The sequence below is a fragment of the Oculina patagonica genome, chromosome 2, assembly GCF_052425735.1.
Source record: "Oculina patagonica isolate OP01 chromosome 2, crgOcupat, whole genome shotgun sequence".
NCBI lineage: Eukaryota > Metazoa > Cnidaria > Anthozoa > Scleractinia > Oculinidae > Oculina > Oculina patagonica.
In genome coordinates this window covers 45,553,950-45,576,164 of record NC_135759.1, presented here as the reverse complement: position 1 = coordinate 45,576,164, position 22,215 = coordinate 45,553,950, and the positions used below count along the sequence as shown (strand labels likewise).

At 37.7% G+C, this 22,215-nt stretch overlaps 2 protein-coding genes across 3 annotated transcripts; both read left to right on the top strand.

Annotated features, from left to right (window-relative positions):
* The first annotated feature begins 505 nt into the window (after positions 1-505).
* LOC144644860 (uncharacterized) lies at positions 506-9,150 on the top strand. Of its 2 annotated transcripts, none has more exons than XM_078504409.1 (2): positions 506-659; positions 2,944-4,383. In XM_078504409.1, exons 1-2 carry the CDS (start codon positions 614-616, stop codon positions 3,273-3,275), a joined length of 378 nt encoding a protein of 125 aa, XP_078360535.1. In that variant the 5' UTR covers positions 506-613; the 3' UTR covers positions 3,276-4,383. The 2 variants fall into 2 exon arrangements, with proteins under 2 accessions (XP_078360535.1, XP_078360536.1); XM_078504410.1 differs by lacking the exon at positions 2,944-4,383 and adding an exon at positions 8,604-9,150 and having other exon boundaries at positions 526-659.
* Positions 9,151-15,119: 5,969 nt separating this feature from the next.
* LOC144644859 (uncharacterized) lies at positions 15,120-18,507 on the top strand. Its single transcript, XM_078504408.1, has 2 exons — positions 15,120-15,225; positions 17,527-18,507. The coding sequence occupies exons 1-2, from the start codon at positions 15,180-15,182 to the stop codon at positions 17,856-17,858; spliced, it is 378 nt and encodes a 125-aa protein (XP_078360534.1). The 5' UTR covers positions 15,120-15,179; the 3' UTR covers positions 17,859-18,507.
* Positions 18,508-22,215: the final 3,708 nt, after the last annotated feature.

Sequence of the window (22,215 nt, the reverse complement as noted above, 5' to 3'; positions counted from 1 at the left end):
TGGCCTGTTTCCAATCGTCGGTAAACGACTAACTTGAAAAACAATAAAAAAAAATGTAATTACAAAATATTCAAGAGTAAGTTTGATCATGAGATATGAGATATTAAGAGATATTAGCATGAGATATTAAGAATTTTGTACGTGATTTTATTTTTCTCGTGTTCCTTCTTGTATAGTTCGCTCTTTTTTTCCCAACTGTTCTCGTTGTTAATTTCGCTTTGTGTTTGGAACCCGTCCTTTATTTGGTTGCCATGTTTTGACTTCATCGCTTTCCAGCCAAAATGTACACAGTGCTAATGCTAAACAACTCGGAGTATTTGCATAATTTATGCATTATTCCCCCGATATTCCAGAAGCAGCTTTATCTCAGTTTTATTTAAGAAATAGAGTCTCACGCAAAGATATCCCACAGCTAACAACGACACCCCCTCCTAAAGAAGCTGATTGGTGAAAAATTGTCATGAACGGTAAATGCGGCTATATGATTGGCTCGTTGTTAATGAGTAAGTAAATTAAAAAAGACTAAATTCTCCTCCACAAGTTACCAAACCAAGCACTAGCGTTTAAAGCAAAGAGTGTCGAGGGGAAGAGATTGCCGCTTGAGTTCATCACGATGAAATCGCTTTTTCTCCTCGCTTTTTTTCTTTGCATCTCCGTCGGTAAGTTCCCTAATGGCACTTTTATTGCAACTTTAAATTTTTTATTCGCTCTCCTACAGCTACCAAATGATTATTTAAAAGTGTAAAATAGCGTTCTCTGGTTTAAAAAGTTAAAAAATATGAGCTTTCGGCTATTTTACTATAGCCTTTGACGAATGTAAAAAAGATAAAGCGCGTGGTTGGAAATATATACAAGGGAGGGTGTGAAAATAATTAACGTGACTAGTCTCGCGTGCTTTACCTTCACAAGTGCTAGGTAGGTTGGCTGCACGGAATAGGAGGGTCGAGGCCGTGCTGACTAGTCACGTTACGGAAGCATTGAAAGCCAACGGCTACCCACCAACAGTTATTTCCAACATATTAGAAAAGAAGTCAGCCCCGACAACTCCTCCCCCAGAAGAATTGGTGTCCATGTTCTTCAAATGGGCCGATCCATCTGACACATCCCTGGGTTTCGCATGTCTTCCCTATATCCGCGGATTGACTGAACCTCTCACCAGGTTACTTCGTAAAAATGACATCCGTGTAGTAAGCAAACCAGCTAAAACCCTGCTACAAGAATTCCCTTCTCCTAAATTCAGGCAGCCCCTGGATCTCCAATGTAATGTTGTTTACAAAATTCCGTGCGCTGACTGCTGTTGGAGTTACGTAGGAGAAACGGGCAGATGTTTTAAAACCCGAAGAAAGGAACATCAACGAAATCTTAAAAATTATACGAGAGGCTCGAACGTTGCTAACCATGCTTGGCAAAATAATCACTCAATTGACTTTGATGGCGCTACCGTGATAGACAAAGGCAATTACCGCATTCGAAGAACACTAGAATCTTGGCACTGCCAAAACTGTCGGCGCAGACAATAACTCCAAACCGTTACCAAGACAATATTCTATCTTATTGTAATTCTTAATTTGTCTATTTTTGTCCTTTTTTAGCTTTTTACACTTCTATTGTATTTTAGTTTTTAATTATTTTCACACCCTCCCTTGTATATATTTCCAACCACGCGCTTTATCTTTTTTACATTCGTCAAAGGCTATAGTAAAATAGCCGAAAGCTCATATTTTTTAACTTTATATACCTACGACCCACTAATGAGGCATTGTACAAACTGCCACATAACTCCCCCGAGACTAGGTTACGTTTTGCGGTTACCCATGATAAATTCATTTATAGCACGTCTTTTTAGTCGAAGTCATTTTCTGGGCATTTTCTTCAGTTGTTTGACCTGTTTTTTTAGGAAGATAGCCCATGTGGTTCAACAAAACCGTGGAGAAAACTAAACGTTACACATGTCTTTACTGAATGGGCTTGTCTTCCCGTTATTCAGTTTGTATTATTCCTCGCGAAGCGAGGCCGAAGGCCGAGCGTAGCGGGGTGTATAATTTTGTCCCTCAAAGGGATCAGGCGGGATGAAATCTCGTGTGGAGTTTACGGTCATATATATTTCTATATATATTTGTGAGCTTGGTGTGTGGCGGAAATGACGTCACAAGGCCGCCGCGCGCTGGTGGCCTAATGGTAAGGCGTCGAACTTGAAATCAGATCTTCGGACCTTAGGTCGGGGGTTCGAATCCGGCTAGGGTTTTTTTTTTTTTCTTTTTTTTCTTTCTTTTTTTTTGTGGGTTCGAATCCTGAGCCTTTCATTTTTATCGTTTTTCTTTTCGGATTAAAATTACATTGATTTCCACATAATACTCCTTCAACGCCTATTCAGGCTATAAACCTTTCATGGCCATCAGGGGCGCGCGGGCGGAGGGTTCGAATCCTCCTGCCGTTCGTTCTTCTTTTTTTTTTTATGCCATCAAATAAATGTCCAAAATGCGACTATCCAATAATTTGTCGATGATTTTGAAAATAGCCTGCGCTTCCCAACGCTTTATACCTCTTTACGAACCAGAAAAAGCCACCATCTTTAAAGCGGAGTAGACCCTGGGAACGAGGGTGTCGCGGCCATGCCCGTTGAAATTAAATTTCTAACAAATATATCTTCCTGCCTACTGTGAAAAATTGAATATGTACAATTCAATTAATGTTCAACTTCGAATAATCCACTCCTTATTTATAACACCCCCCCCCCCCCTCCCCAACCCAGAGCTTCGCGAGGCCCTGCGAGTCACGTATTACTAGTTATTTTCGTAAAAAATAGTTAAATCGAAGTCTTGTGTTACAACTTCCCAAGTATTAAGCTAGCTGTATCATTATATCTAATTCCTTGTGACTTGGATATATGATTATGGTAACTGCTTGAAAATTGGAATTAAAAAAGAAAATGTTTTTCTTTAGGTTACGCCTTGAAATGTTACAACTGTATGAGCACCAAAAATTGGGATGACTGTGCAGATGCCAACAAAGAGATAGATTGTCCAAGTTCCGCTTTTGATCGCTGTTTCAAAGCCTATTCAGAAGTCAAAAGCGACAGTGGAACCATTGAAGGCTTTCAAAAAGGATGCTTAACCGCTGCCTTATGCGATGCCACCGAGGATTTTGACTTCTGTAAAGACACAGGAGAATGTAAAATCGACTGTTGCTCTGGCGATCTGTGCAATGCTGCCGCACTACAACTGGTCAGCGCCATCGTTCTCATCACATGCGCTCTAGTGGCCTTGCTGCATTGAGATGACTGATCTCGCCAGTTTATCAGAAGAAAATTTTTCAGAACAGTTTGCATTGTCGCCAAGAACTTGTTAAAAGATCTTGTATACTCAGTTGAAATAAGTAATAGTACGGTTCTTTCTTTTAATTACAACACAAAAGCACCACTTACAATACGAGTGCATTCCTTGCATCACAATACGTTACTACAATTAAAGCTGCAATTACAATATTACACTGACAAAACTCTTTATTTTACAAACTATATCTGCAATTACTGCACAATAAAGCTACAATTACACATTATTATACTTGCTCGCACTTGATAACCTATATAACAATTTAGCAAAAAGACAAAAAATAAAATATAAATATAAAGCTCAAAAGCGTATTTGAAACTTAGATTTATGTTTTTCAAATTCAAGGTGACTTTTTAAAGTGGCGAAAAAGCTTCCAAAATATACTCTTCTTCTCTTCTTGACGCAGTATAGATGTAACTTTTAGCAATAATTAAGCAGAGGTTTAAGCCAAGGCGACGGAGAAGATCTTTAGTGAACACGTAAATTATTTTTTTTTGTTCTGATAAAGTGATTAAATATGGGTTGTTTCTATTTCACCAGAGAGCAAATTGAGACCAAAAAGTCTGCACAAAAGGGCAAGTTACAAAAATGTGTTTCAAGGTCTGTTTTACGTTACAAAGGTGACATTGCTCTTGCTGAACGAGCCAATTGCTGTAAAGAGTGGCATTAGTGGGCAAAATATGATGCAGGATGATCTTAAACTGAAAATTAGCAAGTCTAGTGCAGCTTAGTAAATCATTCTCTTCACTGTAGGTTTTTCAAATTTCATTTTCACAAACAGCTGGATGCAACTTTGCAAGAAATTTTAACTATCGGTATCTTTGTTCATGATTGTTGTTTAGGGTTCGCTTTTACCTTTTAATTGGTTATTCCATTTTTGAGGGATAGCGTGGCAAAGGCCATAATAATTCGAAAAATTATTATTCTTTATTAAAGTTAAGAAGGAGTCGCCTCAGAAAAATATCGCTAATTTTAGTAATGCCAGCTTCGTGCCACTGCTTGTGATAGACTGAGGATCCATCAATTCTAATAAACCTATTACTCCAGATAATTTTGTCTTATCTTTGCTCTTTGGATTCAGAAGTAATGGAAATTAGTTTTTGCAATGCTTCTAAGGGCCTGTTTACATAATTCCGGAAATGACTTTTATTCCGGAACGAGTTCATTCCATCCCCATATATTTCTCTGTATCTGTTTACATGATACCGAGACGAAATTTCGCTCCCGCACAAGTCATTCCGGAATGAGAGAAATATATGGGAATGTAATGAACTTGTTCCGAAATGAAAGTTATTCCGGAATCATGTAAACAGGCCCTTAGAAATATTCGTGTTCCGGCATGGAGTAAACTCTCATGGAATAATATCCACAAACCCTCTGATCGATCTTTGTCTAGAAATGCTGAGCGATTCTGAAAAATGCTTTGGTTTTGTAGCGTATGAATTTTCCTAGCTTCGGTACACTATTAAAATCTTGACTCACGGGCACGGTTTTTTTTAAAACTATATACACGGCAGTCAGAATTTCTTACCGACGGACTTCCGTCGCCGAATGCTTTGTATTACAGGCTGTGTTATGTGCTGCCATGTTGAGGTAAAATATACAATTCAATATAGAAGCCTGAAATTCGGAAATCGCTTGATATTTCGATCGAGAATTCTTGGGAAAACGGTAGGAAATTCCGACTGCATATTGTTTGCACGAGGCTAGTTTCATATTACTTTTAAACACGCTTACCATTGGACAAAATCAAAACCAAAACTGGTCACGCAAGACACGCTTAGCTAAAACTAAATTTATTTCGAATGACGGGATGAAAACATAATTATATATCGAGAGTGGAACATCTTTGATGAATCGACCAAAAGCTAGTATATCTGCACCAGGATACAGAGTCGTAGTCTGTCTGTGTTCCGAAGAAAAATGACGAGGACATCCGCTGCAATAGTGCAATTCACAAATGCATTGTGACCTCCAAGAAATTCCCGCAGCGAGCTTCCTGTTTATTTCGAAGACGATCAATTTCAAACTGCTTTTTTACAGCTTTGAAAGAAGTCTGTGTAGCAGTCAAGGTGCACTCTAACGGTTTCCTTCGCTTGCTTCGTGAGCTGGGAGAGGAATTGACTGTTACGCAGGGTACTTTGAACGCTCTTTGCAAGCTATCTTCAGAAATCCGACATTCTGTTTGCACGGGAAAAACAAAGAAAGACTGCATGTCATCGTGATCGCAAAACAAATGCGCGTTTGAGAGTAATGAAAGTAATATGAAACTAGCCAATCAGATATGAATACATAGATCCTTGCAAACCTTGGGGTATCGAAACAAGCTTTTGGGCGCCGTTGCGCGGACGGGCTAGGTCCAATTACGAATTAATCGTATCTATAACAAATTTTAAGGTTAGGAAGTCTTTGAGAGCCTCTTTTAAATGAAAAAGTCAAAGGTATACTATTCAATCAGTTTAAAAAAAAGTAGGAAAACAGCAAGAAAGAACCCATCAAAGTAGGCGTCCACAAAAAAAACTGTTGAATTCGTACAAAAAATGCTATTAAAGAGGGAAGGAAACGGTTCCCCAAATTAAAAGCCTAACAAACTGGGCAAATCATGATGCATTTTTTCTTTCTGGTTGGTTTCCTTATTAGGTTTACATATTTATGGTTTCATTGCCGTGTTTCGGTTTAAATTTGAAACGCTCGGCTGAGATAACGTACAGCTTTCTCCTTCATACAGAATTAATAGCTAACACATCCTTGCTGTACCATTTGTTTCTATCCTGGACGGTTTCCAATGGGTAAACCATTACCTCGAAGAGCAATTAAAAAATGTATGAAGTAAATAAAGAAACTGCGATCATAAGATATGCGAACAGCATTTTCTCAATGATTATAGCTTTCTCTATTTCTTCTTGCTTAGTTTGCTCTTTCCTTTTTTCTAGCCTTTTCGTTATTAAGCTTTGTGTTTTGGAACCCGGTTTTTTTTTTCAGATTGCCATGTTTTGACTTCTTCGCTTGGTTAATTTTCAAACTGCCCATGCTTCTCAAGATAAACAATTCTGTATTTGCATGTTTCATGCATAATTCTCAGAAGCAGCTTTCTCTTTCTAGGAATGGAATCTCACGCAACGTCGTGCTGACAATGGCAAACACTCCCAAAGAAGCTAATTGGTAAATAATTGTCATGATCGGTAAATCGGTTGATTGGCTCGTTGTTGTGGAGTATTGTACTTTTCTTGCGATTGTCGTGTACGCGTACGACGGAAAAATGTCGTTGGATTCTAAACATGTCTGAAAACCCCACGGCAATAATTGTGACACATAACGTTAAAATGAATCACACCAGATTATCAAGAGGAAGAAGGAGTCGGATCACATTTTGAAGTAGGTAAAACAGTAAATGAAACAAACCGAGCGAACACGATAACATGTTAATACAAGTGGATAGGATTTGAAAATGAACTTGAGAATCAGTACTAGATTTCAAACAACAGTAGACCAACAAGTTCAGTGGATTAGGGGACCACGCGCGCGTGTGAGAATTTTTTATCCACGTGGACATGCGACGCGCGAGGGCAAGAAACTGAGAAAAATGAGGAACAACCCATATGACTGATTTTGGGGTGTAACAGTTTAAGCAAGGTTGTTCATGTCTTCGCGCAAATTGAGAATGTATTTTACGTTTTTGTATATTTTGGTTGACGAACATACCGATCAGCTTAGACGATGGGCAGTACGCGAAAAGAGGGAGAAAATTTGAATATTTCCACTAATAACCGAGAAGAGTTGATGATAGTTTTGCTCTTGTTAAGGCGAATAGCCCAGCGCAAAGTAAACACCGTAATTCGGTACGTCTGAGCTTGTTGTTGGTAGATGTGCGAAAGCATGTGCCTTTTTCAAGTGTACCGAACGCAACTGAAAATGCAGGACCACGCTTTCAGCACTGTACATTATCTCAGTACAAAATACTGTTCATAATATGTTTTACACGAAATAATTGAATTTTCAGCGCTACATTTCTTTCAAAAATTATATTACTTGGAGGTGGATTGGACTGTTCAATATATATATAGCGGCTTAACAAGGCGTGGAGCGTTTGCCAAAAAACAAACAATTTGTCGCTAGACTTGCGTCCCAACTTCGCTTAAATAAGAACAATCTGAATCATTTGATGCAGAGAATTAAAACGAGTATGTTTTAATTAGACCGATTTGCACCCTCATATGTTATTTGTCGTGGAAATGAAAGAAAATATCATGTTTAGTATTTACCTTATAGCCAGTGCCATAAGTATTGATTCCGGAGTTGGAAGTTTTTATGTTGTTGGCTAGTTCTGTTATATTCGATCAGCTATTTTGAAAAATATATATTTACGGAAAAATTCCGATTGTTCCAAACCTGCCGTTTATGACTCACAGCGGTATCTTCTCAATATTAGGATGTCTTTTTATATGTCTTTTTAAATTTTTAATTTGTACACGGCCCCACAAGCTTTTAGCTTTAAACTTTTTTTACCGTGTTTAAATAAAGTTGTTGTATTGTATTGTATTGTATTGTATTGTATTGTATTGTATTGTATTGTATTGTATTGTATTGTATTGTATTGTATTGTATTGTATTGTATTGTATTGTATTGTATTGTATTGTATTAGCGGTAAAACGACCATAATTTAGCTGCTAGCTTCAGAAAGTAAACAACAGCTATTACCAACCCTAGTTGTAAGTTATTTAGAAGTTGTTAGTTCAGTGAGACGTTTTTGGACACCATTTCACGGAACCTTTCTAAGAAGAAAAGCATTTTCATTGTGATATGAATCCACGAAGACATCTAAGAAGAAATTACTACAGTTTTCTAACTCGGCTTGTGTTGGTTTGACATTCAAGTTTCGAGCCGCAGTTTTAAGTTTCGATGAAGTTCAAGAGAGGGTGAGGGGAAACTGTAACTTACTATAAAATCACAAAGACACTCGTGCCGCTTTTTTCAAAATTTTTATTTGTAGTTTAGGATACTACTTATCCCATAAGTGTGCCTAACGCCCATGCAATTTTGGTAACAACATTCGATGAACACAAAGTTGGTAAAACGTATATATTTAATGACAAATGTCGCGCTAGCTGTCACCCTCTTGAGTTATTTGAAGCAACTCTCTAAGCTGATTTCATTTAAGTTTTATACTGTTAATTTGTAATTGAAACGTTGCCTACAGTTAAAACGTTCATTAAAAATTATTTATGTGGAAAGAAATGATGGTATAATTTTCTCAATTGTTTTCCTCCCAGGATATGGATTGAAATGTTACCGTTGTGTGAGCACCAAAAGTTGGGATGACTGTGAGGATGTCAAGAAAGAGATGGACTGTCCTGCCAGTTATGATCGCTGTTACAAGGGCTATGCCAATGTCAAAACCGAAGGAGCTTCTATTGAGGGCTTTGAAAAAGGATGCTTTACCGCTGACCTATGCGATGCCACCGACAAGATCGACTTCTGTAAAGGCAAAGGAGAGTGTAAAATCGACTGTTGCTCTGGGGATCTGTGCAATGCTGCTGCAATACAATTGGTTAGCGCCGTCGTTCTCATCGCCAGTGCTCTGGTGGCCCTGCTGCACTGAGATGACTGATGTGACCTCGCCAGTTAATCAGCAGAAAAAGTTTTTGTTTTAGTTTTACTTGTAAATGATCTTGCTTACTTAGTTCAAATAGTGTGCCAGTTTTGCTTTTTGTAAGTTCCGGTTTTAGTTTGGCTTGACTTAGTTGAAATAAGTGTGCCAATTTTGCTTTTTGTATGTCAATTATCTACAATAAAGGTTTTTGTTGAGGTTACATTATTGATACTTTGCCATGATATTTGTAACCTTCTTGGACCAAGGGAAACTGAGGTAATGACCTCTAAGAAAAACAAAACAAATTAATAGCGTGAGAACACAAAACATCCACTATCAGTCAACTAGGCTTGGGGATTGGGCAGTGTGGGCTTAGTACATCACTCCGGCCCAGTTTTCCTCCCTTCATAAAAGCAAAACCTGAAAATTCCAATTCGATCTCGATGCGCGTACACTTTATAACAAACTCATAATATTAAGAGTGTGTCCATAAGAGGACCAGGCAACAGGTGATACAGCTCATATAACCGATTTTGCCCAAACTTAGCATAAATGTTGGGTATGGTGAGCTATTTACTGTGGCAAAACATTAACTCAAAATATTTTATTCCCTTCAAGTTATGGCACCTTTTGAAAAAATGGCCATTTTTCACTAATTTATGCATATTTAATTAGCTGACTTTGATTGACCAGTTCCACAAGAAAAAAAGACTTCTGAAAATAAAATTCACTGCGTTATATTCTGTGGTTATTAGGCTTTAAGTACAATAATTCACTTCAACCGTCTGATTTGATTTCTTCTCCTCAAACGGTCTTTTGGAAGGTACACATTTCGTACTGTTGGAAATAGCCTTTAACTAGTGCCCAATATCTCCCATGAGCAACAACTTATATACATTATTCTTACATGGGTAATGAAATCCATCATTAAACTTCACAAAAATGCCACAAAATGTCTGGGGACTTTAATATTCTATTAGTATTGAGGAACTAAACACACGTGACTTAACGATTTCTTGCTATTTCATCAAAATTCACCGAAACACAGAAGCCATTTATTTGCCTCAATTTGGCATAAAATCGGTACGAAATAGCTAATCAAGCATAAATCTATAGATAACAATCAAAATATTGGCGAAGATTGGCAGTTAGGGCATTTTTCGGAGCGTTTTCAGAGCCATATAATTCGGCAATGTTGTGATAGTAAATGTAAAAATAGCAGCGAAAGATTTTCTTCACAAGCTCGCTCAATTCAACATTTAGGCACATCAAAGTTAAGAAACAAGAAAGTAATACTACATACATGCCACTTATCGACACACAGATGCTTTCTTTTGAAGAATTTGTTCTTCCTCGCTGCACTTCGATCCTTCGATCGATCTCAATTGACATGTACTGTTGCTTTGAGGCGCGATGAACTTAGCCAATACATCGTGGTTCATTCTTCGTGAAAGTTGTAAACAGGTTGTCAATAAAGTCATTCAAAGAGCTGTTCAAAGTTGACGGAAGGACACTTGTCTCAGCCAGTTTGCATGAAATAAATTTAACTGGAAAATAAACAGCCGCCATGTTGAATTTCTACCTTTGAGCCTGCCGTTTCAGTCAGCGGTACGGCCGTTCACTGGGGCAAGTACGTAGTGTAGTCATCATATAGTTGTTTGACTAAATCCTATATAGGGATATTCATAGAAGGGATACATGGCCTAGCCCTACACAGCTATACACGCCTATACATAGCCCAACACAGCTATACACAGCTATACACACTCGTGTTCATTTGCTTTTCCTCCGCAAATGTTTGTTTTCGTCGGAATAAGTAGCGCATGGCGTTATCTACCCTCTGAACAACCGGGGCTTGATCTTAGCCTTATAAGTAGTGTGCGTTTCTTGTAAAAGTGAGAATTTTTTTCAACTTCTCCATTGAATTTTTTTGATAAATAGTTGAAGAGAAATACACTGGATGCAGTGTAATGTATGCGATGCAATCGGTTTTGATGCTCTGAAATTGAGCTCTGAAATGTCGGAAACCATTAAATAATCAGAGCAAGTTTTTCCATCTTATATCAGGTTAAAAGTAGTATGTTTATTGTTTTTTTTGTTGTTTCTGTCTTTTTTAGGAGGTGGGGGAGGGGGTGAATATGGACATTCGAAGAAATGGCGGTCAGGTTGTTAGCCTGGCCTGTGTACATCTATTCCTTCTGTTTAAATCGTCTATATTATATTACACTTTGGTAGCTAGGAGACTGAATTTGTACCCACTCTCTTTTTCGGGATCCCACAAAGTTCTCCATCTGTCCATTTACCGATAAACGTCATTACTGCAGTTTTGTTTTAGAAAAGGGCTTTTATGGGGACAAATTTTTCCTCTTGAATGCCCACATTGCAAGTGACGAATTGCGGCTTCAAATGATAATTTTCTTCATCACCGACTCAATTTAAGTGGCTATGTGAGTTACAAAGACGCGAATGCAGACTTTTGTAGAGTGCTTAAACCCCGCATTAAAACTAATTATAAAATGTCCGAGTAATTGCGCGCGCTGTGATTGGTCAGTTTGAATTCATTATAGCTCAATAAAGCACGCTGCATACGTCACGCGCGTGCTTTATCGAGTTATAATGCACGCTGCTTACGTCACGAGTTTTAGCGCGCGCAATTTCTTTAACATTTCATAAAAGAAATAAAAAACTTTCTCCTCGTGCATTGTTGAGTTATATAAGCACTTGGGAATTTTTAAGAACACTCGAGAAGTGCGAGAAGCACTCGGCTGCGCCTCGTGCTTCTCTATGCACTTCTCTCGTGTTCTTAAAAATTCCCGCGTGCTTATATAACTCAACAATGCACTCGGGTGCGTTTTTTATTTCTTTAACAAATTTATTGCAAGACTAGGACTACGCAAGACGGCCAAACTTATTAGCTAATGTTTCAACCAGCACAGGTAGTCTTCTGTCTTTTTCGAGGTCAACGCGAGGGAAACCCGTTTTATTCTTTGTTGTTTTCTCTCTCTACATTCACACCTTTATAGATATATGTATATATTTGCTGCGCCATATAGACTGCGTCGCTAAAGGCATTTCGTACGTGAATACTTTGTTCAGTTCAGCACAGACGCTCCCCCAACTAAAGCACTTGCGCAAGAAACGATTACAAAACCTACCTCGCTATCCACCGTATAGTGATTTATCCCGTGGTAAACGTTATTCTCCAATTTTGCTGAGTTATTCATTTTTCCCCATTTATGCCCCCAGGGGTAGGGGAATTTGGTCAAAAAATGTAATCGTTATGCGCGGTATTAATCACTATTTCCGCCAGGGGAGGGGAATTTGAAAAGCTATAAAAAAATACAAATGTCTGAAAAGTAACTGGGAGACGTTGACATTTTGATTTGTTTAACTGTGTAGCGTCTTTTATGCTAAAAATAATTGTTTATGCTCCAAAATGACGCTAAATGGCGGTATAAAACTGCTCCGACGTTTCGGCAATACTGCCTTCTTCAGGGTGCCACCCCAAAAAAGGCAGTATTGCCGAGACGTCGGAGCAGTTTAATACCGCCATTTAGCGTCATTTTGGAACATAAACAATTATTTTGATTTGGTTGTCGTGCATGCCGACCGTTGAACAGAAAAATCAAGAACTCTGTTTCGGTGAAAGTCAAATGGAACAGTTTTTTTTCTGGAAAATCTCTTCGGAAATTGACGGAACGTCAGAAATTTAATTACCATTTGTAAGGTTTCCCAGTTCTAGTCTCCCATCCTTCAAGTCTCCCAACAACGGAAAGAAATAACAGGAAACTGAGCTACAAATGGTAAGCGACATCTATTTCGGTTAGTTTGCTTATTTTGGAAAGAAGCCTTTCCATTTTTCAGTGGTCATTCCAACCGGTTCTCTCCAACAAATGGTAAGCACCCTAGAGTTCGTTCAGCATCACATTGCGGTAAACACGTCAAGCTGTAGCGGAGGAAATTGTTTTCCCTACGACAATTTGAAAATATTCTCATTTTCATCACAAACGCATCCAACGAACACTCGCGGAGGAAAAGCAAATGATCGCGCGTGTGGTCACGCGTGATGGACGCGTGATACCCAGTGAACGGCCGTACCGCTGACTGAAACGGCAGGCTCAAAGGTAGAAATTCAACATGGCGGCTGTTTATTTTCCAGTTAAATTTATTTCATGCAAACTGGCTGAGACAAGTGTCCTTCCGTCAACTTTGAACAGCTCTTTGAATGACTTTATTGACAACCTGTTTACAACTTTCACGAAGAATGAACCACGATGTATTGGCTAAGTTCATCGCGCCTCAAAGCAACAGTACATGTCAATTGAGATCGATCGAAGGATCGAAGTGCAGCGAGGAAGAACAAATTCTTCAAAAGAAAGCATCTGTGTGTCGATAAGTGGCATGTATGTAGTATTACTTTCTTGTTTCTTAACTTTGATGTGCCTAAATGTTGAATTGAGCGAGCTTGTGAAGAAAATCTTTCGCTGCTATTTTTACATTTGCTATCACAACATTGCCGAATTATATGGCTCTGAAAACGCTCCGAAAAATGTCCCAACTGCCTTTTCTTCGCCAATATTTTGATTGTTATCTATAGATTTGTGCTTGATTAGCTATTTCGTACCGATTTTATGCCAAATTGAGGCAAATAAATGGCTTTTGTGTTTCGGTGAATTTTGATGAAATAGCAAGAAATCGTTAAGTCACGTGTGTTTAGTTCCTCAATACTAATAAAATATTGAAGTCCCCAGACATTTTGTGGCATTTTTGTGAAGTTTAATGATGGATTTCATTACCCATGTAAGAATAATGTATATAAGTTGTTGCTCATGGAAGATATTGGGCACTAGTTAAAGGCTATTTCCAACTGTACGAAATGTGTACCTTCCAAAAGACCGTTTGAGGAGAAGAAATCAAATCAGACGGTTGAAGTGAATTATTGTACTTAAAGCCTAATAACCACAGAATATAACGCAGTGAATTTTATTTTCAGAAGTCTTTTTTTCTTGTGGAACTGGTCAATCAAAGTCAGCTAATTAAATATGCATAAATTAGTGAAAAATGGCCATTTTTTCAAAAGGTGCCATAACTTGAAGGGAATAAAATATTTTGAGTTAATGTTTTGCCACAGTAAATAGCTCACCATACCCAACATTTATGCTAAGTTTGGGCGAGATCGGTGATATGAGCTGTATCACTTGTTACCTGGTTCTGCCCTGTTCTCTCACGGGCACACTCTTAATCTTTTTCACATTGACATTTGACAAAAGGGACGCTTCCTTTAACATGTTAGTCAGCGGGGAGGCTTCAACCTGTCCGAACAGTGGCTTGTACCTGTTGTTTCCCAGAGGTCAAATTTATAACAACATTTAAACTAATGAATCCTAAATTAGTCATCAAAATTTTCCCTGAATCGAATTCCTACAAAAAATGCTAAGAGGGAAGAAAACGTACCCCAAAGCCTAACAAATGGAGCAAGAATGCATTTGTTTTTCCAGTTGCTTGCGCTATGTTTCCGTTTCTATCGTTTCATTGCTGTGTTTCGGTTTATATTTAAAACGCTCGGCTCAGATAAAGCTTTCTCGTTCATACGGAATTAATAGCTAGCACATTCCTGCTGTGCCGTTTGCATCTATTATTGATCCTGGCCTGTTTTCAATCGCCGGTAAACCACTGACTCGAAAAACAATAAAAAAAAATGTATTCACTAAATATTTAAGAGTAAGTTAGATCATGAGATATGAGATATTTAGAGATATCAACATGAGATATTAAGAATTTTGTAGGTGATTTTAGTTTTCTCGTGTTCTTCTTTTATAGTTCGCTCTTTTTTCCCAATTATTTCTTTGTTAATTTCGCTTTGTGTTTGGAACCCGTCCGTTATTTGGCAGCCATGTTTTGACTTGATCGCTTTACAGCCAAAATGCACACAGTGCTAAAGCTAAACAACTCGGAGTATTTACATTATTTATGCATTATTCACACCCGGTTATTCACAGAAGCAGCTTTCCCTCAGTTTTATTTAAGGAATAGAGTCTCACGCGAAGATACCCTACAGCTAACAACGACACACCCCTCCCAAAGAATTTGATTGGTGAAAAATTGTCATGACCGATGAATGCAGTTATTTGATTGGCTAGTAGTTGTTAAGGATGTAAATAAAAAGTGATTAAATTCTCCTCCTTCACCAAACCAAGCACTAGCGTTTACAGAAAAGAGTGTCTAGGGGAAGAAATTGCCGCCTAAGTTCATCACGATGAAATCGCTTTTTCTCCTCTCTTTTCTTCTTTGCATCTCCATCAGTAAGTTCCCTAATGGCACTTTTATTGCAACTTTAAATTTTTTATTCGCTCTCCTACAGCTACCAAATGATTAATGTTTTCAGGTTTGGCGATGTTCACACGGGCGGTGGTTTTGTATTTCATAGCGACGTTGTGTTGTGTTGTGCGTTGTGTACTTAATTAATAATGCTATTTTTCGCACACAAACACGTATATTTGAGATCGTTTTAATGCAGAAATCTGGATAGGGGGAGTTATAGTGTTCCTGTCTTCCCACATTTTTTTCAAGTAATGAGAACTGTGCGGTGCGTAAAGCGATCATTTTTCAAGAAAAGGTGGTTGAACGGAAAACGACAGAAAAAGTCCACAATCTAATACGTCCTGTGAATCATCCGGAATCGATTTTTTGTTATTTTTAAATAACAAAAATGAACATTTAAAAATTTTCATTTATATATGGCTCTTGTTTGGTTCCAAGCGTGGCAATTACGAAGAGGAAAAAGACGAACGTTCCTCGCATTCGCCATAACATACAGTGCTTACACCAATGTAGGAACAACCATCTCACTATTGAAACACTTCACTTCTATGTGTTCTCTTTACATAAAAGGATCAAAAAAGAGGCAAAGTGCTTGTTTCTCTTAGAAAATTTAAACGTCGCCACTGTTCAGCTTTACCTACCCGCTCTTTTTTCGTTTCAACTTCTTCACGATGATGTAAAGGCGCAGTGTGATTCCCGAGTAATCAGTAACCACCTTAATACCAGAAAGAAAAATTGAAAACGTAGAACGACAAGTCGCTCAAGAGACACTGATTTCTGCAAGTTATTAGATCATTATATCGATGTATATTTTATTTAGTTTTAAGACCCAACCCATGTCGATGAATTTTTCTTAAAATTATAATTTCAAATGCAGCATCGGTCAGCACGCTGTGCAGAAACCGGACGCACGAGGTTTACTATACTGCACGTGCTTTTGGTCACAGATGAGTTCTTCTGGGCACAGTTGTTTGCCTCGTTGCGTTCTACAATACTAGTGAAGACTATGCCGCGTATTTCATTGGTGCGAATATTTTTTTACTACGATAACTGAGTATTTGCTAATTGGGAAGAAAAATGTAACACCTGACTGGTCCCCAGTCGTCTTTTGAGTCCGTCTTGAGTCGACTGCCGAACACGGAGGGAATCAATCTTCCCATCATCCTTCACGTCTTGCATTATTTTCGCATAAGAGACGACTGGGGACGAGTCAGATGTAACACATGAAGGTGCTCACTAGGCATAGCTATGATTCAGCCAGCTGATAGAATGCGATTGTTTTCATTGGAAAATGATTGCACCACCAGCGAAGAATTTCATGAAATATTGCATTTCCTCTTCTTAAAGCTGAGCGTTTAAAGAATAGTTTTAGTAATAGATTAGCTTTTAGATATAATTTATCAATTAATTCTTAGTTTTTATATAGTTCTTATATATCGTAACTATTTTTTTTAATTCTTATTCCGGTATTTGGTTCTTTTTAATATTTTTACAATTATTACTGTTGATATGTATTTTATCAATTGCAATAAAGACACTTTATTTTTTTTACCATGTAATAGAGCCGTGTACGACCCTCTTAATTATGTCTTACAATCACAAATACATAAATTTCGCAAACAATATAGTACTGGAAATAACGAAAGCTAACAGTACAACCGAATAACAACTATAAAGTTTACAAAACTCGGAACATCTGTTTGTACAATTTAATAACATAATATAATAACAAAATAACATAATAATATAATAACATGTTAAGCAAATACTCGAATACGCTTATCAACCTCAGTCTTTGGGTATTTAATTTAGAGGGCGAAGATGCGGTCGTATGACTCGAATGAATATAAATGGAGACAACGCAATATATATACCTACACCCCACTAATGAGGCATTGTACAAACTGCCACATAACTCCCCCGAGACTAGGTTGCGTTTTGCGGTTACCCATGATAAAATAATTTATAGCACGTCTTTTAAGTCACAGTCATTTTCTGGGCATCTTCTTCAGTTGTTTGACCTGTTTTTAGGAAATTAGCCGGTGTGGTTCAACAAAACCGTGGAGAAAACTAAACGTTACACATGTCGTTACTGGATGGGCTTGTCTTCCCGTTATTCAGTTTGTGATACGATTGTAAAAATAGTTAAATCCTAGTTCAGTATTACAACCTCCCGACTTTTTAGCTAGCTGTATCATTATATCTAATTCCTTGTGACATGAATAAATGATTATGGTAACTGCTTGAAAATTGAAATTAAAAAATAACATGTTTTTCTTTAGGTTACGCTTTGAAATGTTACAACTGTATGAGCACCAAAAATTGGGATGACTGTGCAGATGCCAACAAAGAGATAGATTGTCCTAGTTCCGCTTTTGATCGCTGTTTCAAAGCCTATTCAGAAGTTAAAGGCGACAGTTTGATCGTTGAAGGCTTTCAAAAAGGATGCTTAACCGCTGCCTTATGCGATGCCACCGAGGATTTTGACTTCTGTAAAGGCAAAGGAGAATGTAAAATCGACTGTTGCTCCGGCGATCTGTGCAATGCTGCCGCACTGCAACTGGTCAGCGCCATCGTTCTCATCACATGTGCTCTAGTGGCCTTGCTGCATTGAGATGACTGATCTCGCCAGTTTATCAACAGAAAATGTTTTAGAACAGTTTACATTGTCGCCAAGAACTTAGTAAAAGATCTTGTATACTCAGTTGAAATAAGTTATAGTAGTTGGACTGAGTGGAGTACGGTTCTTTCTTTTAATTACAACAGAAAAGCACCACTTACAATACGAGTGCATACTTTAAATTACAGTAGACATTTCTTGCATTACAATACGGTACTACAATACAAAAAACGGTACTGCATTACAATTACGCATCAAAGCTGCAATTACACATTACACTTACAAAACTCTTTATTTTACAAACTATAGCTGCAATTACTGCACAATAAAGGAACAATTACACATTACTTGCTCGCACTTGATAACCTACATAACAATGTAGAAAAAAGACAAAAATAAAATATAAATATAAAGCTCAAAAACGTTTTTGAAACTTAGATTTATGTTTTTCAATTTCAAGGCGACTTTTCAAAATGGAGAAAAAGCTTCCAAAATATACTCTTCTTCTCTTCTTGACGCAGTATAGATGTAATGTTTAGCAACAATTAAGCAGCGGTTTAAGCCAAGGCGACGAGGAAGATCTTAAGTAAACCCGTAAAGTATTTCTTGTTCTGATAAAGTGATTAAATCTGGGTTGTTTTCATTCCACCAGAGAGCAAAAGTCTGCACAAAAGGGCAAGTTACAAAAATGTGTTTCAAGGTTTGTTTCACGTTACAAAAGTGACATTGCTCTCGCTGAACGAGCGAATCGCTGTCAAGAGTGGCATTAGTGGGCAAAATGTGATGCAAGATGATCTTAAACTGAAAAATAATTTTAGTGAAGTTTGGTAACTTTAAAGGGAATGCTGTAAGTAAAAGTCGTATTGTCTCTTCGTCGAAATTTTCCTGATTCTTTCTCTTCGCTGTAGGTTTTTCAAATTTCATTTTTACAAACAGCTGGCTCACAACCTTGCAAGAAATTTTAGCTATCGGTATTTTGTTCATGATTGTTCAAATGGTTGTTGAATGACTTGACTTTAGTCTTGGTATCATGTAAACAGATACAGAGAAATATATGGGGATGAAAAGAACTTGTCCCGGAATGAAAGTCATTTTGAAATTATGTAAACAGGCCCTTAGAAATATTCGTGTTCTGACATGGAATAAACTCTCATGGAATAATATCCACAAACCCTCTGAGAGTAATCGATCTTTGTCTAGAAATGTCAAGCCAATCTGAATGTTGCTTTGGTTTTGTAGCGTATGAATTCTCCTTGCTTCGGTATACTATAAAAATCTCGACTCACGGGCACGGTTTTTCAAAAAACTATATACCCGGCAGTCAGAATTCTTACCGACGGACTTCCGCCACCGAATGCTTTGTGTTACAGGCTGTGTTATATGCTGCCATGCTGAGGCAAAATGTACAATTCAATATAGAAGTCTGTTGTTTGGAAACCCCTTGTATTTCGATAGAGAATTCTCGGGAAAACGGTAAGAAATTCCGACTGCATATTCTTTGCACAAGGCCGATTTGAAATTACGAGCACGATTACTCTCTAAATTGTGCGACACGAGGTCCAATTTAGCCTGCGTTGCAGACGAACTAAACCTCGGTATAGTCCGCTGTGCAAACCTGCGGAATATCGGAACAAGTTTTTGGGCGCCGTTACGTGGACAAACTATATCGAGGATTGTGTGACACGTCCGGCTGCAACGCAAGCTACGTTCTAGGTCCAATTACCAATTAATCGTATCTATAACAAATTTCAAGGTAAGGAAGTCTTTGAGACCCTCTTTTGAATGAAAAAGTTAACCCTTATCATGCTAAGCACGGATTATTCCGGGATTTGGAGGAATGGCCATTCTGCCACTTATGACGTCACCAATTTACACGTCAGCAGATTTTTGTGATTTGCATCTTATAGAGCTTGGATAGATCTTTCCACAGGACTGTCCATCTTCAATATTGACTGCTAATCGAAAAAAACGCGATCAGTTTTTGGTGTAAAATTGGTGCTAAAACAGGCCAAAATACCCGTACTTGATCATGATCTCCTTTCCAGGGTTTTCCATTGATTCAGATCAAAACTTTTCAGGCCAGTAGAAGGGGAGCACAGAGTAAAAGATAGAGAGAATAAGAAAGCAGAGAAAAACGAAAAGGAAAGGAGCAAGGAAAAAAATCGGAACGGTTCAAAGTCCAAATTTTGGCTTATGCGCATGCGCCAAAGTAAAATATTGTACATTTTTACATGGAAATTTCATCAAAATCTTCCTGCATTTTCAGAAAGTGCATTTTTAGCAAATTTAGAGAACTTTTGGACCGTAGAGCCAAGAAAATCGATTAACGGTTAAAAAAACGCGTTTTTAGGAATAATTTCAGCATATTAAGGGTTAAATGTGTACAGTGGAACCTCGATTTAACGAAGTCATTGATATAACGAACGATCTTTTTCTTCCGAGTAATAGCAAAATATATGGAAAAGAACCTCGATATAGCGAACACATTTTGCCAGTCCCTTGGCCCTTCGTCATATCGAGGTTCCACTGTACTATTCAATCAGTTTTAAAAAACAGTAGGAAAACAGCAAGAATCGAAATCGTTCAAAAAATGCTATTAAAGAGGGAAGGAAACGGTTCCCCAAATTAAAAGCCTAACAAATTGGGCAAATATGTATTTTTCTTTCAGGGTGGTTTTCTTATTAGGTTTACATATGATGGTTTCATTACCGTGTTTCGGTTTAAATTTGAAACGCTCGGCTGAGATAACATACAGCTCTCTCGTTCATAGAGAATTAATAGCTTACACATCCTTGCTGTACCATTTGTATCTATTGCTGATCCTCGACGGTTTCCAATCGGTAAATCATTACCTTGAAAAACAATAAAAAATGTTTTAACTAAATAAAGAAACTGTCAGTGTGATCATGAGATATGCAGATGATTAGAGTTTTCTCTATTTCTTCTTGCTTAGTTTGTTCTTTCTTTTATTCTAGCCTTTTCGTTATTAATCGGGCGTGGCCGATTTATAATTTACCCTTTGGTTGTCCTAGACGATAGTCTCCTGTCGGCTAAAAATGACGGGGATAGCCTGGGCCAATCGGTTGCATTTCAGTTTTGACAGTAAATCGTTGTAGGAACACTGGGTCGACTTTTGGGCTAATCTGCAATCTGGTTCTCTTCTTTGCTTCGGCGGGAGGACAGAGAAAAAAGCTTAAGGGGTAAAGTACTAATAATCACCATTGTGAAACTGTAGTTGCTTTGACAAGTTGAAGCTATTTTTGTAAATAAAACGGGTAACGTCATTCATGTCACGCAATGTTTTTGTGGGAAACTTTGAAACTAGACGCTTTGCTGGTTTCTACAAATAGCAGTGTGATCTGGCGGTACATTTTTTTGAGGTGGACTCCACTTTAAAACTATTTTTTTATATATTTAGCAAGAAGTATGTCGATTTTCATTTCCGCACAGTTGGGCGTCAAAGTCGCCTGTCACAAAGAGTAGAATGTTTGCAGAACATGGTTTGGATATATTTTAGATTTGACTAGTGACGTTAGTAAGACACTTCTCAAGACGTCAGCAAAACATTGGCAATGTACAGTATTGGTGTGAACTTGAATGGAATTTTTTACGAGATCAGTAAAGCTATCGAATGAAAAGATGACTTGAAAATGAAAACTTCGAAAAATTATAATTAAATACCAATTGAATTTTAGATGAGAAATTCCGGAAGTGACATCTGTGTTCAAAATAGGAATTTTTGTACAACTTAAAGTTCCGAAAAAAGAGACCACATGTTTTGTAAAAATCACAGACAAACATGATCAGGAAAACAAAACAGGCCAATGGGTTTTATTCACGAAAATACAACTTTCTTAAGAAAGAGTTTGTAAACAAGACAATGGAATCGAATTACATTTCACACGAAATTTGTATACATCTGAACTTGCAAAAAAGAAGTATCTCTGCCGAGACATAATAGCGAGACCTTACATTAATAATTATTGTATTCTGATCTGATTGTTATTTTTTATGCATTAACTATTTGAAAGTGGTTCTCATCGATGAAAACAAAACGGTTTTTCATTCACTGCTTGAAGTATTTATAGACGTGAAAACATTCGCTTAATCAAATTACATTCTGCACGAAATATTTTGTATCCATTTGTCCCGAAACTTTGAGGAAATTGAAATCTTTGTGGACAGTACTGCATAAAAGCAGTTCATAGAATTGAATAAAAAGATAAGAACCATATTGATAAAGGAAATTTTAAAACTTTATTTTGGCTCATTTTGACGAAATTCAGGATTTTCAAAGACTGCCAGTAAACGGCTGTATCTTGTCTGTCGATTTTGCTACGGTTTCGAACGA

Excerpts from the sequence above, each read along its gene's own strand:
- LOC144644860 (XM_078504409.1), top strand. The coding sequence starts at position 614 with ATGAAATCGCTTTTTCTCCTCGCTTTTTTTCTTTGCATCTCCGTCG. Across the intron at positions 660-2,943 it reads TTTTCTTTGCATCTCCGTCG|GTTACGCCTTGAAATGTTAC; the intron begins GTAAGTTCCCTA and ends GTTTTTCTTTAG.
- LOC144644859 (XM_078504408.1), top strand. The coding sequence starts at position 15,180 with ATGAAATCGCTTTTTCTCCTCTCTTTTCTTCTTTGCATCTCCATCA. Across the intron at positions 15,226-17,526 it reads TCTTCTTTGCATCTCCATCA|GTTACGCTTTGAAATGTTAC; the intron begins GTAAGTTCCCTA and ends GTTTTTCTTTAG.